The sequence below is a fragment of the Tasmannia lanceolata genome, unplaced genomic scaffold, assembly GCF_043159265.1.
Source record: "Tasmannia lanceolata isolate RefF3 unplaced genomic scaffold, GAP_Taslan_0.1 ptg000007l, whole genome shotgun sequence".
Classification (NCBI taxonomy): domain Eukaryota; kingdom Viridiplantae; phylum Streptophyta; class Magnoliopsida; order Canellales; family Winteraceae; genus Tasmannia; species Tasmannia lanceolata.
The window spans coordinates 9,401,124-9,417,082 of NW_027518684.1; the positions used below are offsets into that span (position 1 = coordinate 9,401,124).

General features: G+C 37.0%; 1 protein-coding gene and 2 long non-coding RNA genes across 3 annotated transcripts; 2 read left to right on the plus strand and 1 right to left on the minus strand.

Annotated features, from left to right (window-relative positions):
- Positions 1-2,559: 2,559 nt before the first annotated feature.
- Positions 2,560-8,416, plus strand: LOC143880933 (uncharacterized). Its single transcript, XM_077383912.1, has 4 exons — positions 2,560-3,518; positions 3,652-4,224; positions 5,235-7,311; positions 8,302-8,416. Exons 2-4 carry the CDS (start codon positions 3,869-3,871, stop codon positions 8,314-8,316), a joined length of 2,448 nt encoding a protein of 815 aa, XP_077240027.1. The 5' UTR covers positions 2,560-3,518; positions 3,652-3,868; the 3' UTR covers positions 8,317-8,416.
- Positions 8,417-8,463: 47 nt separating this feature from the next.
- Positions 8,464-9,622, plus strand: LOC143880934 (uncharacterized). Its single transcript, XR_013251819.1, has 2 exons — positions 8,464-8,644; positions 9,136-9,622. It is a non-coding gene; the product is annotated as an uncharacterized LOC143880934 (long non-coding RNA).
- Positions 9,623-10,618: 996 nt separating this feature from the next.
- Positions 10,619-15,520, minus strand: LOC143880935 (uncharacterized). Its single transcript, XR_013251820.1, has 2 exons — positions 15,281-15,520; positions 10,619-10,875 (listed from the first exon to the last, which is right to left on the minus strand). It is a non-coding gene; the product is annotated as an uncharacterized LOC143880935 (long non-coding RNA).
- Between the last annotated feature and the right edge of the window lie 439 nt (positions 15,521-15,959).

The following is a 15,959-nucleotide window of genomic DNA, read 5'->3' on the forward strand; positions in this document are numbered from 1 at the left end:
GTCGGTAACATCGTGAAAAACATTTGAGTTTTGTTGGTGGATTGTTGGGAAAGGTTCTGTTGACTGCTAGGATGGGTGTGTTAGTCTTGGTTTTTGGCTTCACTTTTGGGCCTAAGAAGATCTAATGCAGGATCTATGATGAACGGTCTGGATCAATCAAAGGTGTAATTCCTCCCGTTAAAACAGCGTTGTAATCACTGCAACCATTCCTCTGTTAAAACAGCTTATGACAGGAAAAAAATATGAAACCAACGACACATGTTTTGAAATATATTTGGCAAAAAGCGATAGGATTAATGTGCCCGTTGGTGCAATGAACATTTCACGCTCCCACGGGTGAACGATCAAGATGAAGGAACACCATTAGGTGGGCCCAATCACAAGTTGTTAATCTGACAGTAGGTCCTACAACAAAGCTGCTACAGTAGAATTTCACCTCGAAAGGTTACTACTTTGGTAATTTTGAAGTAATGTGCTTTTGAATTTAAAAAGGAGAGATAATTTGGAGGAGAGAACATATACTAATTTGTTTGTTTATTGGGGCTACTAGTACTCATAAAATAAATGGTCGTCAGATGGTATATACTCTGTTGACAAAAAAATAGCATATAAATACTCAATTGCAAAAAGGGATTTGCTAGCATCTATCGCATAGCGTCCATCGCAGATGGTCTGTTGCATGTCAAATGACCACCCCATGAATGAAGACAAAAGCTGCTGTAAAGTGAGCCTTTGTGGCTCGTCTGACATGCAACAGACCATATGTTATGGACGCTATGCGATGGATGCTAGCAAATCCCTTGAAAAAATGGTATCTCCGTATCACTCCCAAGACGTCTTCTTCCTACCTTGACGCCCTCTTTTACCATTTCTCCACTGAATTTAAAACCCTCTGTCTCTTTTTCTTCTTGGTTATCCTTATTTTTTATATTCTTTGACTGGCGAGAGCAATTATTAGGGGGTGCGACTAGGGTCGGGTTGAGGCCAACACGACCCAACTTGAGGAACCCATCTTTCCAACCCAACCTGACTCAACCTGAGTTCCAACCCGGCGGGGTTCGACCATACCCATCCCGAGGAACAATTTCTCCAACCCTTCCCGATTTTCGTATTGCATCGTGTTTAGACTATCTAAATATGTTGGCCCCACTTGTACTTTTGCTGCCAGTATTTTTCCTCATAAAATATGCACGGATGCCGTATTATTCATCTAATTGAGACGCTAATGGATCCAATATTGAAAGTCGAAAAATGAACGGTCAACGATATAGTGATGCACTAGTTTATAGTTAAGAGACTATTGGATCCAAAGTAAGAGACTAAAAGACTAAAATTCTAAAACCATAAATTTTACTAAAATTTGAAAAAAAAAAAAAAAAAAAAAACTTAGCAAAAAATGGTTGGGTTACAATTCGGGTTGGGTTGCCCGATACCCCAATCCGATTTTCAGTCGGGTTATAAATTCCCAACCCGCAACCCGACCCGACCCAAGTTGCCCCTCTAGCAATTATGTGTTCGTGGGATTGTTTCTCTACACAGAAAGATAGTTTCTATCTTGGAATATAAATGCCGATTAGCCTAGTGCAGACGTGGGCGTATTGTCTCTAAATGGAGCTTAGCTTTTGGCGTGCCTCCATCTACTCATAAGTGTTTCTAAATCTTTGTGTTTTATATCATTATTATTATTTTGATTTATTATTATTAGTTTTGTGGTGATTAGTGTTATCAGAATTTCCTAGGGATTTTTTCTATTTATCATTCCCAACAATAGCAACAATTGGTAGTGTGTGTGGCCAGATGGATGTGATGAAGACTAGAAAATCAAAATAATGAGAGGTTATTTTTTCTTATTCTACCTTTTTCTAATTATTTGTCAATCAAGGAATAGATTCATTGATGATTGTGTCTATCTCCAGTGAGAGATTCGTTCCAACGTTCTTTATGAGCTTTAGCTAGTCATTATAATGGCTTTAATCAAGTAGTTAACACCCTCTTCTTTAATTAGCGATTTGAAGTTGAGCTTGATTCTAATCTAACAAAAAATGATACTTCTTAACCCTTGATATACTTCTCTAGGCTTTCCTCACCACATCTTTAGACATGGATAGATAATTACTTAGCTGTATAAAGAAAGTGGGACTCCACTCCATAGAAGGGAGAATGTAACATGAATGGAGAGAATGTGAAAGAAATGCATGAGATTTCTAATGGAGTTTTGATGGTGATGTTTTACTGTACAAGGAGAGGAAAGGAAGGAAATTGTGTAAGAAAATAGTTAGATTCCAAAGAGGCCATTGACTGATATGTTTTGGTAGAGAAAAGGAGGAGAGAGTAGGGTTCTTTTGTTGCTTTTTTTGAACCACTTTTGTCTATATAATTCTCTAAAGCTATCCTTTGAACCGCTTTTGTTCTCATTCTCTACAGCTATCCATTGAACCACTTTTGTTTTATCTTTCCAATAGCAATGCTTATAAATAAATTCATAGAAAAATACAATCCCATGTTGATCGATATGCTAGGGATCCATGATATTGTTGATATGTGAGAGAGGTACTTTGGTATTTTTCAAGTCTCTCCATCTCCTGCTCTTCTCTAACAGCTCGATTACCGTTGGATCACTTCATGGGCCCTTCACCTGCTACTGGGAAGTGATTGTGACCATTGATCTAATCAATACAAGCCCAGCCCATCTCTGTTGGCCCCATCTTGACATGATGATATAATCCCTTGATTTTTTATATTGGAAGATCGGTTGGCTGGCGTGGAACTAGGACCATGTAGGTCGTCTAATGATGGTCCACCAAGACAACTGTCTGGATTACACACATATGCCCCCATGTGGGACCCACTGTTGATCATCTGCTGAAACACACAGTTCACACTTCCTTATGAATAGAAAACTTTGAAATTTATGGAAGGGAAATGATATATTCGCTCCCTTTTCGTCACAGGAAGGCCATATTTTTTAAAAATTTCCAGTCATCTAAGTAAATGACTAAAATACCCATGAGTTGCACATTTACTTACCATATAAAATCTCTAACATTAGTTTTTTGTTGATGCGTAAGACAACCTTGGCCCCAGGGCGTTTCTTCTTCGAATTGAATGGAAATGGTATTTTTGTAATTCTTTAGTCAGTTAAGGGTATCTTTCCACCATTTCCATTTCTTGGTTCATCTCTTCTACTACAGGAAAAAAGATAGGCCGTTTTTCTTTTTCCATTCATCACTGTATTTCATGCAAAGTTCGATTTTTTTTACGAGAACATTCTCTTTACCTAACAATTACTGATTTATTTTTCTGTTGGCGTGAGTTTCTCTTAGTTTTAGCAATCATACCGATGCATCTCTTCTTTTTTTCCCCTGTATTGTCTGTTTTGAGCTTTATATTTAAGTCTGAAACTTTGCATGTGAAAATTTAAGATATATAACAGCATCAGGAGCTATACTCCTTTTTTCTTTTCTGATAGAAAAATCATCTTATCAGATGATTTACCATATAGTGGTTTTGAAGCAGAGGTAAAAATAAAATAAAAATCTCCTGTCTGTTTGTAATTATTGGTGCATCTTTTCATTTCTGTAATATGGGTCTAAAATCATGCATTTGTTCTTTTCTGTCAACTATTCATGCATCTGTTCTTTTCTGTACCAGAGGTCTTCAATCCCCATCATTCGATTGTTCATTGAAAGCTTTTATGAGAGGATTATGAGTTGTTCTCTTTTTCTATATGGCCATCTCCTGTTATGTCAATCTTTCATGTTCATGCCCTTTTCAGGATTAAGGGTATAAATGAACTCTGTGTTGTAGCTAGAATTTAAGTGAAGATCTATAGGTATCTGGGAAATCAGTTCTAATTGAGAATTTACGTATGAGGAAGCTATTTTTCTTCAAATCTTCAGCATCTAGCAATGGAAATAGCTATACAGTTCCTCCACAACCCAACAATGAGAAGGTTTATTGGGAAAACCCTTGGGAAAGTGATGCAAAAAATCAAGAAAATGACAAGGTCCATGATAGCTCCCAAAGCTCCAAGGACTTGGTTTTTGGACCAGTAAAGCTGTGCACAGAAAAACAAGGATTTGTTACTTCAGGCCTGAGGAGAAGCCTTTCATTTTCATCTTCAAACATCTACAGTGACCCCAGAGAAATGAATTTGAATGATCTAAGTGTATCTCCTTCTACCAGTAGCAATGCTCCACATCATGCAGCTGATTATCCAATTTGGTAAAGGCTTTGAATCTACTGCATGTTTACTTGCTTCTTTGTTCCTTGAGTTTGATTTGTAGTTCAGTGATTATGTGTTATGTGGGTTTTTCCTACTACATTGGTGATGTTTGTAATCCTTCTTGGAAAATTTTTCTTCCATCAGTTTTGGTTCGTGCTGTAATTTTCTGTGGCTTGCACCCCATCTAATAATTTTACCTTCATTAACAACGGTTAGATGCCAATGTTTTCTTGTAGAGCTTCTTATGCTGCAGTTCTATGTCTGTTTTTATACAGCTCTCCTCCTTCCCACCTCTCAAACTTTGCAACTTTACAAAGAATTTAATGTCTTCTTCCAACCCTGCAAAGGGGAGAGGTGGGCTGCAGATTCATGAGCTTTTTCTTGCTTTACAAATGATTTCGCCATCTTTTTCCTTTCCGCAGTGTGTGTTCTTCCTCCTAATCTCTTCATATATTGTTTGCTGATTAAGGGGTTTTACTGAAATTTTCATGTTTTTTTCAAATTTTCTATTTTTCATCTATATGCTTGTCAGGGTAGTTACTTCTCGCTGCTGTTTTAGGCATTTCTAGAGAAACATGGCATGTGTGTGTGTGTGTGCACGCGCGCGCGTTCATGAATGTGTGCGCGCGCGAGTGTGTGCATGTGTGTGTGTCAGTGTATGTGTGCTTGTGCTTGTGCAAGCGAGTGTGTATTAGTGCGGTGTGTAAGTGTGTGTGAGCGTGTGTGCCCGCGCTCGCGAGTGTGTGTGTGTGTGTGTGTGTGTGTGTGTGTGTGTGTGTGAGAGAGAGAGAGAGAGAGAGAGCGAGTGTGCATTCGTGTGTGTGTGTGTGTGTCTGTGATTCTTTGGTTCATAAATGTTTCTTTTTTCTTTAATTGCTTACTCTTTTGATTTCTAGGGTTTTGTATGTATTTATCAATTTTCATGCCTTCATTTCCTACTTCATCTGCACTGATTGCGGACAATGTCATGCGTCTAATATTTGTTGTCCTTCTTATCCTTTATCTGTAGCTGTCGTTCTCTAACTCCAGAAAGGCACCCCAAGCCTAAAAGAGGCGGTCAGGCAGCAATTCAAAAGCCATATGGAGTAGAGAAGCTTGATTCTCCTACTTCACCGAGAGGTTATGTTGATTCGTCATGGAACTCACATTACAGTTCTCCAGTCCCATTAAAATGTAGATCTGCTCGCTTAACACGAGCCTCAAACAAAGTCCTAGACCTGTACATTGATGGGGCAGAACAAGAAAAGAACTTGCAGCCCAAAAGTGATTGTCAAAGAATTTCTCCCAGTACTGGAAATGATGGTTGTTTTATGGAGAACAGAAAACTGCCAAGTTCAATGCGGCTGCCACAGGTGCAATCTACAGCACCTCCTTCACCAACCTGTAAGAAAGAGTCTCTGAGATCCTCTTCATTTAGGGAAGTTAGAAATGCTCATCGTCGACACTCAACCAGGGATTGGACAAGAGATGATGCTAGGCCTGGTTCGTCACAAAAGCTTACAAAGAACATAGTTGAGAGATTATCTCATGTATTTCCTCGAAAGCATAAAATCAATTCCCAAGATTTGGACTGTGAAACCACTACCACAGTTCAAGATATATTTGAGGACTACTCGGAGCCACAACCCACCTTGAGTTCAAATGGTACTGTCAAGAAAGATTTTTTGTCTGAGCACATGTCTCTTTCTGATGACCCTTATGAAATCCCTAATGGATATTCGCCAAAGGAAATTCCAGGCTTCCGAAAGCAGAGCTATTTCCATGGAGTTGTTCCAGTGGGCCTCAAACATGAAAGTTTTGATTTAGATGCGGAGTTACGTAGAAAAGGGAGGGAGGCTGAAGAAAAGGCCAAACTTCTCTCAGAAGAGCTTGAACAAGTGAAGTTTCAGAATAGCAGTTTTAGTGTTTCTGCCTTGTTTCAAATGATCAGAAAGATAAATGATGATCGGAGAAATTTGGCACTCGAATTATCTTCTCAGATACAAAGCCAAATTGCTGAGAGGGCTTCTGCAAGTGAAGCAATTAAACTAGCAAATGTAGAATTGGACTCACAAGCAAGGAAGCTGGAGAAGGAAAAGAATGAATTGCAGATTAGTTTGGAGAAAGAGTTGGATAGATGGTCAAGCGATTGGTTATTCAAGATCGAAAAATACCAATCAGAAGAGGAAAGGCTAAGAGAACGGGTAAGGGAACTAGCAGAGAAAAATGTTTTGCTTCAAAGAGAGGTATCATCCTTTAACAGCAAAGAAGAGGAGGCTAGAAATAGAATAATGCATTCAGAGCTACAATTGCATGATTTGATAGAAAGGATGGAAAATGCTAAGGGAGATAATCACAAACATCACCGACCTATATCTGAGCTGAAAGAGCAATCTAAAGGTTTAGAAGCAGATCGAGATTGTGTCAAAAGAAACTACAAAGAAAAGGAGAAGGAAAATAAGGAGTTGCAGAAAACTGCTGCAAGACTACAAAGGATCTGCGGCGAACAAGAGAAGACAATTAGTGGGCTGCGACAAGGACTTGGTGGTGAAATCGGAAAGCAATCTTCAGAGAAAAGTGATCTTATGGCTAAATTACAAATGGAGCAAGTGAGATTGACTGGTGTGGAGCAGGTGTTAAGAAGGGAGATAGAATCTTACAAGTTTGAAGTCGACTCTCTTAGGCACGAGAACATTGATCTCTTTAATTGCTTGCAAGGAACTGGAAATGGTGTGAGGTTCTCATCATTCAAACTTGATCAAGAGCTCTGTGCTCAAGTTGAATTCCTACAAAATCAGTGCTTTTTATTGCTCAATGAGAGTAGCCAGCTTTCTGGCAACTTGATGGATTTTGTAAAAACATGCCACATTACTGAAATTCCTGGTTCAAAACAGGGGAAAGAAATTAGAAATGGGCTTGATGGGTATCTGGTTGTTGAATATGATATGAAATTCCAAAATTTTAAGAGGGGTTTTGATAATCTTAGGAGAAGTTTACAGTTGACATCCAATGTGTTGCAAGAAAAGTCTGAACTTGATGCTCCAGAATCTCAGCCAGAGAGTACAGAGGGTGGCCTTTCAGGGCATCCAAAGTTTCATCCATTAAAGGTAAATTGCTGCTTTATTATCTCACTAGAACAGCCATCTGTTCTACAAATGAATCTGAACTATGGTCCTCAGTGCATATGTACACAATTGTCATGATTGATTATATCAATATATGTTTCCATTTCTATGCTTATTACTCAACCATGAATTCTTGTTGAATTATTTGCTCTGAGTGTGTTCTTAAACCATAACCATGTAGCAGAAAGCCATATTTAAAAAGTAAATGAATCATTTCAAAATTTTAAAATCCAGGAGGATAATTTAGCATGTACAAGAATGCTTTTAGTTACTTATTTTAATTTCGCACTTGTATTAGTTTCCACATTCAGCATGAAATAGTGGAAAAATTTAAGTCCAACTATTGAACCACATCAGAAACAATAATTCACTCCATAACAACATTAATAAATAGTTTTTTACTTGTAATTAAATGCACAAACTAAATGGTGTAGTTCCTATCCTATTTTTTATTTTTTCCTAAGATATTTACCAGCAAAAGAAATATATAGAGGTAAAGATGTAATACATTAGAACAAAATAGAGAAAAAATATGAGAAAGGATAAAATATGATATTTACATATTATTTTAATTTCTTTACAATTTTTAATATTTTAAAGTTTTTTAGATTTTTGTTTGCAAAGTGATTTGTGAATAAATTTAAACAGAAAATCTGGTGAGAAATTTTGTCAATATTTTTGTGAGTCAAAGTATATATCTCATGAGCTTTTCAAAATTGTGTAAAATTCTAATTTTTAATCATTATTATTCTACACCTCCATGATATCATTCTCTCCCATTTTCGCATCTGCATCATCACTCCAAGCATTTCCCATCATAGAGTGGCTTTTCCTTAAGCATAGATATGCCTTGATACATCTCCATGATATCATTCTCTCCCATTTTCGCAACTGCATCGTCACTCCAAGCATTTTCCGTCATAGAGTGGCTTTCCTTAAGCATAGATGCATTGATATTGCCTTTTTTTGTAGGTAAGCTGGGATTGAATCTCCCACCTCATGGTTGAAGAACATTGTCTTACCAATTGAGCTAGAGGCTCAACCCCCTCCTTTGATATTGCTTCTATTAATTAGTTGAAATTTGGGCTTGATGTTGTGGTTTTGTTAATCTAGGAGGGTGATGCAGAACAAGGCTGAAGTTCTACTCACGAAAGTGTTACGTGAAAAGTTGTATTTTAAAGAGCTGGAACTCGAGCAATTGCAAGCTGAGCTGGCAACATCAGTTAGGGGTCACGACATCCTCAGATGTGAAATCCAGAGGTCACAAGATGCAGTTTCCTGCCTCACGCAAAAGATGAAGAATCTTGAACTTCAGGTGAGCATATCATGCTGCAAATTCAGAATTTCCAACGGTCACACGAATTACGGTTTTGAACACTTTTTTTAGTATTTTAACAGTCAATTAGATTTTTAATTTATGCTTTTATAGTTGTCTAATATAAACTTTGGTAAGAGCACTTGTTCAGGTTAAGCTTTTATCTATGCCGTTATATTTGTATCTGTGTTTTCATATCAATGTTTGTAATGTAACATTTGAACCTATTATGTGCAATTGTTTATCTCTGTGTGATGTAACCTTTGCATATGTATATTGGTAAGTAATTATAGTTGCATGTTTTGAGGTTGTACTGCATGATTGCATTTTTATTAGTGTGTACATTCTGCATGATTTAGAGAACTTTTGATGACCCCTGAGTCCCGATTAGTAATTATTCAGATTCATTAATATGCTTTCTATTGGAGTAGATTTTAATTTCTTTTACGTATCACCTTTATAATGATTTGAGCGGGTTTAATTACAAACAGACATTGAAGAAGGATGAGAAGATAAATCAGCTCCAAAATGATTTACAAGAGTGTATGAAAGAGCTGACAATTACAAAAGGGATACTGCCGAAAGTTTCAAATGAGAGAGACTTGATGTGGGAGGAAGTAAAGCAGTGTAGTGAGAAGAACATGTTGCTGAACTGTGAAGTGAATTCATTAAAAAAGAGAATCGAAGCCCTTGATGAAGACATACTTATCAAGGAGGGCGAAATCACCATCCTAAAAGATAGCCTTGGCAAAAAGCCCTTCGACATCCTCTACAGTCCCCAGTCAATGAAAGAATTCACTCTAGACTGAACTACATACCAGGTTGGAAACCTGTATTGTCAATAGTCTTTCTTGTCTTTTGTAATGTTTTTGTTGTTTTCTTTTGTGGGGTGGGTTGAATGTATAAATCACATCATAATTCTACAGTGCTGCTATACTTAAAATCTAATATACATGAACAAATACATTTTCTGCATTATTTTGAAATGGAATTGTGAATTACTGGACTGCTCTCTATAGGATTGTCCTCAAAACCTTTTAAGGTGTTGAGAAACCTTGAAATAGTAAAGTGGGTCCCTCTTGGGTATTTCTCTGTTGGGTTTTCTCTATTTTTAGATTGAAGTTGGAAATCCTAAAATTTGATTGAAATTAGCTGGTAGTGATATTATCAGAGACCTCTGATGACAAGTAGTGTGGTGATTGTGCCACAACAGCGAGGGCTGCCTACATGATGCCAGTTTTCCATGTGCAGAGCCTCAAATATGGTGCTTCTCATCATCACAGGACTGATAAATCATTCCCTTTTATCTCTATGTATTTAGCTATAAATTTTCATTCAAAAAACTGATAATGGGAGTAGAAAATATGAAAATCTCCTCAAAATTTGACTGAATTTGGTCTCCAAGTTAATCTTATTTGCAAATGAGACATTAGGGCTTCTTTGGAAGCCACTAACCATATCATTTCTAAAATTATTATTTGTAAATGATCATATTTAGTGTCTAGACGAATTCGCAAATGCGATTTTGCTGCCTAACTTTTTCAGGAGAGATGACCCATGCATTGAATGCTTTGAGGGCATTAAATTAATAAGATAAAAAATGTTATGAGGTGGCTCTCCTCTCCTAAATAATAGGTGCTGCAGAATCTGATTTCACAAAATTGCCAAGATACTCATGTCTAACTTGAAAACCATTTGAATACAAGACTACTTGTGAATAATTTTAAAGGTATACAAAGAGATCTTTTCAACTATGCTTTTGGTGCATGCTACGCATGCAAGCCAATCAATACCGTTGAAATTGTGGGGTGAGAATGAACAAATCATTGTTCTTCAACAATTTTGTTCTTGGATAAATCATTACCGTAACGAGTTTTTTGAACAATGGAGAAGATAATTTCAGGATAAATTTATCACATCAGGATTAGGCGATTAGCCAATCCCAAGAACAGAGAAATTCATTTAAAGATTACATGCTTGAAAAATCCATGACATCAAGTGATATCATCTTAACTTTTGCTTTCCAATTTATTTCCTAGGATATTAGTAAATAAAAATCAAGTGTCATACCCCTCTCTGAATACCAAATTCTACAAGAACAGAATAATAAATATAAGAATCCTTTTAGGGAGTGCTGGGTCCAATGTGAGTGACTGGCGTCGGAGGTGGTACGATACCAGGCCTCAGTGAATGCGAAATTCGCCATGAATGAAATAGTTCCTTCTGTGTTCCTACATGTGCAGCAAATACAGATATAAGCACTTGTAGAAATCTAATAATTTGCAAAAGATAGTTAACGTCAGATCTTGATTCAGTTACCAACTAGGGAAACGGAGTACTTTGCTTTTTAGAAGAAATTCAGTTATCAACAAAGAAAGGAGAATAGTTTGTCTGTTAGAAGAACCAGTTTCAGTTCATTAGTTTGATTGTTAGAAGAACCAGTTTCAGTTCATTTGTTCTATTAAGAGGAAGTTCAAGGACGTGGTCTGTTAAAGGCATTTAGGTTGCAAGGGGGAATGCTTCAGTAGGGCATGAAATAAACCAATTATACAATCATTCCTTCTACTTCTAGGATATCTGATACGACCTCTTGGATAAAAGTAAAAATAAGAGAGAGAAACAATGTAGGCCTATTCGAGATGGCCAAATCTCCTAAAACAGTCCTTGCTTTTCCATTCATAGGTTAAAAAGAAAGAGATTACGTACTTATAGAATTAGCATTTCTACTATTTAGGAAACAATCCAAACTTCCCAAATCCTAAAGGATACGTAGGAAACAAGATAATAATAAAAGGAAACTAATATCCTAGCTATAGCAAGAAATAAGGAAATCTTCTACTAAGGAAATCAAGAAGATCTTCCAGCTAATCTTGGGTACGTAACATTCCCTTCCTCTTAAGAGTCCTTGTCCTCAAGGACTAAGATCCTTCTACTTTTATTATTTCTTCTTCCTTGTTTTCAAATCCAAATCCTTCTAATATCGCCAACTGTCCTCGACATTGATGGAGTGGGCTATACTTCTCATTGCAATTATAGCATAACCCTTTCTTGCGCCGCTCGATCATTTCAGTAGGTGTTAATTATTTTGCTGGTAATGGTCCTTCCTTCATGAGGGCAACCGCTGTAGAAGTAGACGTCGATGGATTTGGAAGTGGGGGGCGCGAGTATCGACCACTAGCTAGAGATAATTCCTCATGTAACAAGGCTAGTTGGGATGCATGCTGGAGAGTAATCGGTTGAAACATTTTAACGCCGGCCCGAATATCGTCACGAAGGCCCGAAATAAAACATTCGATTAAGAATGATTCGAGTAATCGTACGGTTCGGTTGACCAATCGCTCAAACTCCGACTGATATTCCAGAACAGATACCGTTTGTTCTAATTTTGATAGTGCTCCTCCTGGATTGTCGCTTCCAGGCGGCCCAAACCGAGCACATAAAGCATGCTTGAATTGTGACCATGCCATTACACCCATGGTCTTCTCCATCCAACAAAACCATGGTATTGCATCCCCAGTAAGGTGGATCGATGCCAAATCTACCATACGCTCATCGGGTATTTTATTGAACCTTTGAAACTGTTCAGCACAAAAAACCCACCCGGCTGGATCGGATCCGTCAAATCTAGGAAATTCTAGACAGAGGGTACGGAGATGTGTCTGCACATCTTCAAGATTTCCTTGATTTACTTGTGGTGCTACGGGGGCATCATCCAATTCGTCCTGAACCTTTGATGCGACTAAACTTTGGCATGTTGCATCTAAGGCCGTCAATTTCTTTAGAATATCTTCAAGAATACGTCCGTGCGCTTCATAGCCTTCCTTAAGAGATCAAATCTCTGCCTCCATCCGCTGGTTTTGGGTAGCATGACTTTCATTAGCCATAGCTCTGATACCAGATGATACGACCCCTTGGATAAAAGTAAAAATAAGAGAGAAAGAAACAATGTAGGCCTATTCGAGATGGCCAAATCTCCTAAAAGAGTCCTTGCTTTTCCATTCATACATTAAAAAGAAAGAGATTACATACTTTCAGAATTAGCATTTCTACTATTTAGGAAACAATCCAAACTTCCCAAATCCTAAAGGATACTTAGGAAACAAGATAATAATAAAAGGAAACTAATATCCTAGCTATAGCAAGAGATAAGGAAATCTACTACTAAGGAAATCAAGAAGATCTTCCAGCTAATCTTGGGTACGTAACAATATCTTTCAAGTATTGACTAAACCCTTCTGGGGTATGGAGGAAAGTGCGAGGGAATTTATTTATACTAGATACTGCTATTAAGAAATTCGAGACTATAGTCCAAGTGATTCCTCTAATTAGATCATTGGCTAAAGCGAAATTTAATGTATCAGGCATCCCATTAGTAAGTTAGTCTAGAAAGATTTAGTATATAATGGTATGGTGTCAGTTTTAACAATTGTAGTATAAGTTCCCCTGGACTAGTTGGAACCAGAGGGTTATGCTATCAGTCAAGGTATACAGCTAAAAAATGTCCCTTTTGTATCTATTTTTGTTATGTTTAATTTCTCATTTGTCTTATTTCATAGATCCAACATAAAAATTAGATTTTTGTTATTATGAAATGTGAACCCATATTGGGTCCTACCTTTGACTGAACCTTCCACTTGATAGGGATTGCTTTGGAGCTCCTATCCCCAAACCATTATTACCTGTTTCACTTGACGAGGTGCCATATTTTGAACCGGCATGAGGGAACCAGTTCATAATACGGCTTGCAATACCCTTTTTTTTTCGAACTTGCAACACTTCACCAAGATTATATGACAAGGTCACATAGTTTTTTCAAATAATTATACAAGGTCACATAATTTCGAATTTTTCCTTCTTACTCATTTTTTTACTTTCTACTTTATGTCTAATCTTCTTACTTCCCATATGTATTGAGATTTGGGGAGGATTTGAATGGTCTTTATGTATAAACGATGACAGAGTTGAAAGTTGAAACCAGCCAAACTCACACATGAAGAAGCCTGCACTTAGCGAACCTTAATAAAGTTGTGACCAAGCAAACCAGTGAATATAGGGGCAAACTGCACCAATCATAACATCTAATGGGGATGTTCTCTATGGGGATAGCAAGCTGCTGTTCATTTCATCCTTGATATACATGCTATCCTCCTTTCAGGTGTAGCTTTGTTCTTGGATAAAATATTGGGACTTTTGCTTGTGTAGCTTTGTTCTTGGATAAAATATTGGGACTTTTGCTTATTAGTCCCTACATGGCAAAATAATTGCTTATTAGTCCCTAAGAAAATCATATTAGCTGAACAGTCCTATTTTTAGAAAATATTTGCTAAAAGGTCCTTAAAACTCACGAACTTCATTTTTCTCCGTTAAAAATTTTTAAATGGCAAATTTACCTGCAACCCATTTAATCAGTTTTAGCGTTTTTTTATTTGCCTTCCAATATTTTTGGAGAAAAACTAGGAAATAAGCAACAATATTATCTCTTCCAATATTCTCGTCAAAAAACCTTCAACAAAAAAATTATTTTAGGAATTAAATAAATTGAAAGTCCCTCTAAAATAAATTAAATAGGGTCAGTTTGATTTATCTCTTCATCATCGATAAATGAAGTAAGAAATTTTATTTTCGTTTCTAACTTTTGTAAGAAATTCCTATCTTGGTTGGATTGCAAGAAAATATCTCTAATGGAAAATTATTTCTATGGAATTTTTTTTTCATTGAGGAATTATATCTGATTAATTTAGAAGGATAACATCATAAACCAAAGGTCCCTGACTGAGAAATTGAATAGGGTTGGTTGACCTTATCTTTTTTTATCTGTAAGAAATAAGAAATTTTAGGTTTCAGTTTTGTTATGGTAATAAGAACTAGGGTCTGGCTTCTAATCTTAGGAGGAGAAGAAGGGAGAATGTCAAAGGGAAAGTCGATCAATGTTGGAAGAGATAATATTGTTGCTTATTTCTTACTTTTTTCCCAAAATATTGGAAGGGAAATCAAAAACCCTAAAACGGATTAAATGGGGTGGGCGTTGTTTGGGGGGGGGGTGTAAATTTGCCATTTTAAAATTTTTAACGGAGAAAAATGAAGTTAGTGAGTTTTAGGGACCTTTTAGCAAATATTTTCTAAAAGTAGGACTCTTCAGCTAATATGCTTTTCTTAGGGACTAATAAGCAATTATTTTGCCCTATAGGGACTAATCAGCAAAAATCCTTAAAATATTACCAGACCAAAATCGGTTAACTCCAGACAAGATAATTTCAAGCAAGCAGGGTAGTCAATCCCCAAAATAGCTTATCCAAGGATATCTATCCACATTGAAAACAGCCTAAATATGGTTTATATATGTTTTTCAAACAAATATGGTCTATGTTTGTTGTTAAACATGGATGATGGAAAACTAATCAACAGCAAAAAATATACTGTTGGATATTACGATGGCATGATTGGCCTGAATTTTCAGCCATAGAATATCCTAAAGAAGGCCTATCAAATGGGCAGTTTAGATCATTCAAATATGGAACCATGTATGTCACAGTGCCCTTTGTATTGCAATTGGGACATCCCTAGTGAAAAAATCCTTTGGATTTCAAGACAGCTATTTGGTAGAAAGCTCAGTGGTGAATATAGAAAATTTCTTACCTACAGAAGCCACAGTTTCAGTTACCAGTATGACAACAACCAGGAGGAGCAGAAGGGAGGAGCGAGAGATTGAATATTTCATCATGTAAGATCTGGTTTTTATTGATTCAGAAGGGTAAAGAAAAGCCCTGCCCTTACTCTATTCATATTGTTTCCAAAGCTTTCTTTGTATTAGTAGTTGATGAAGAACATCAGCTTTGAAAAATATGTAGGAGTTGATTATCACCATCCAAACAAAGACCAGACAGCAATGAGAAAAGGGCCAACTTATCCTACCTGCTTGACTTTTTAACAAGGGAGTGGGTTGCTTATGGCCCACTCATTACTGAGAAAGTGAGTACAATTCTGTAATGACCCTCTGCCTGTAGAAGTTTTGTACTAGATTGTAACTCTCCTGTTTTCAGGTGCCATCAATTTTTAGAAGGCAAGCTGGGGTTAGGAAGACCCACCAGATCTTATTGAAAAAAGTAGCAAGGATGATAATTTCCAAGTTTCCAGTCGATGCCGTTCTAGGCAAGCTGAGGTTAGGAACTCTTCCAAAACCTGGTTTGATGGGTGAAGATACCATGGCCTTTAAACTATATTATGTGCTATGTGATTTTTTTATGTATAAGCTACTTAAGCAATATATTGATCTTCCTCCCTGGCAACAGGCTCGATGTGGTAGCATCGCCTTTTG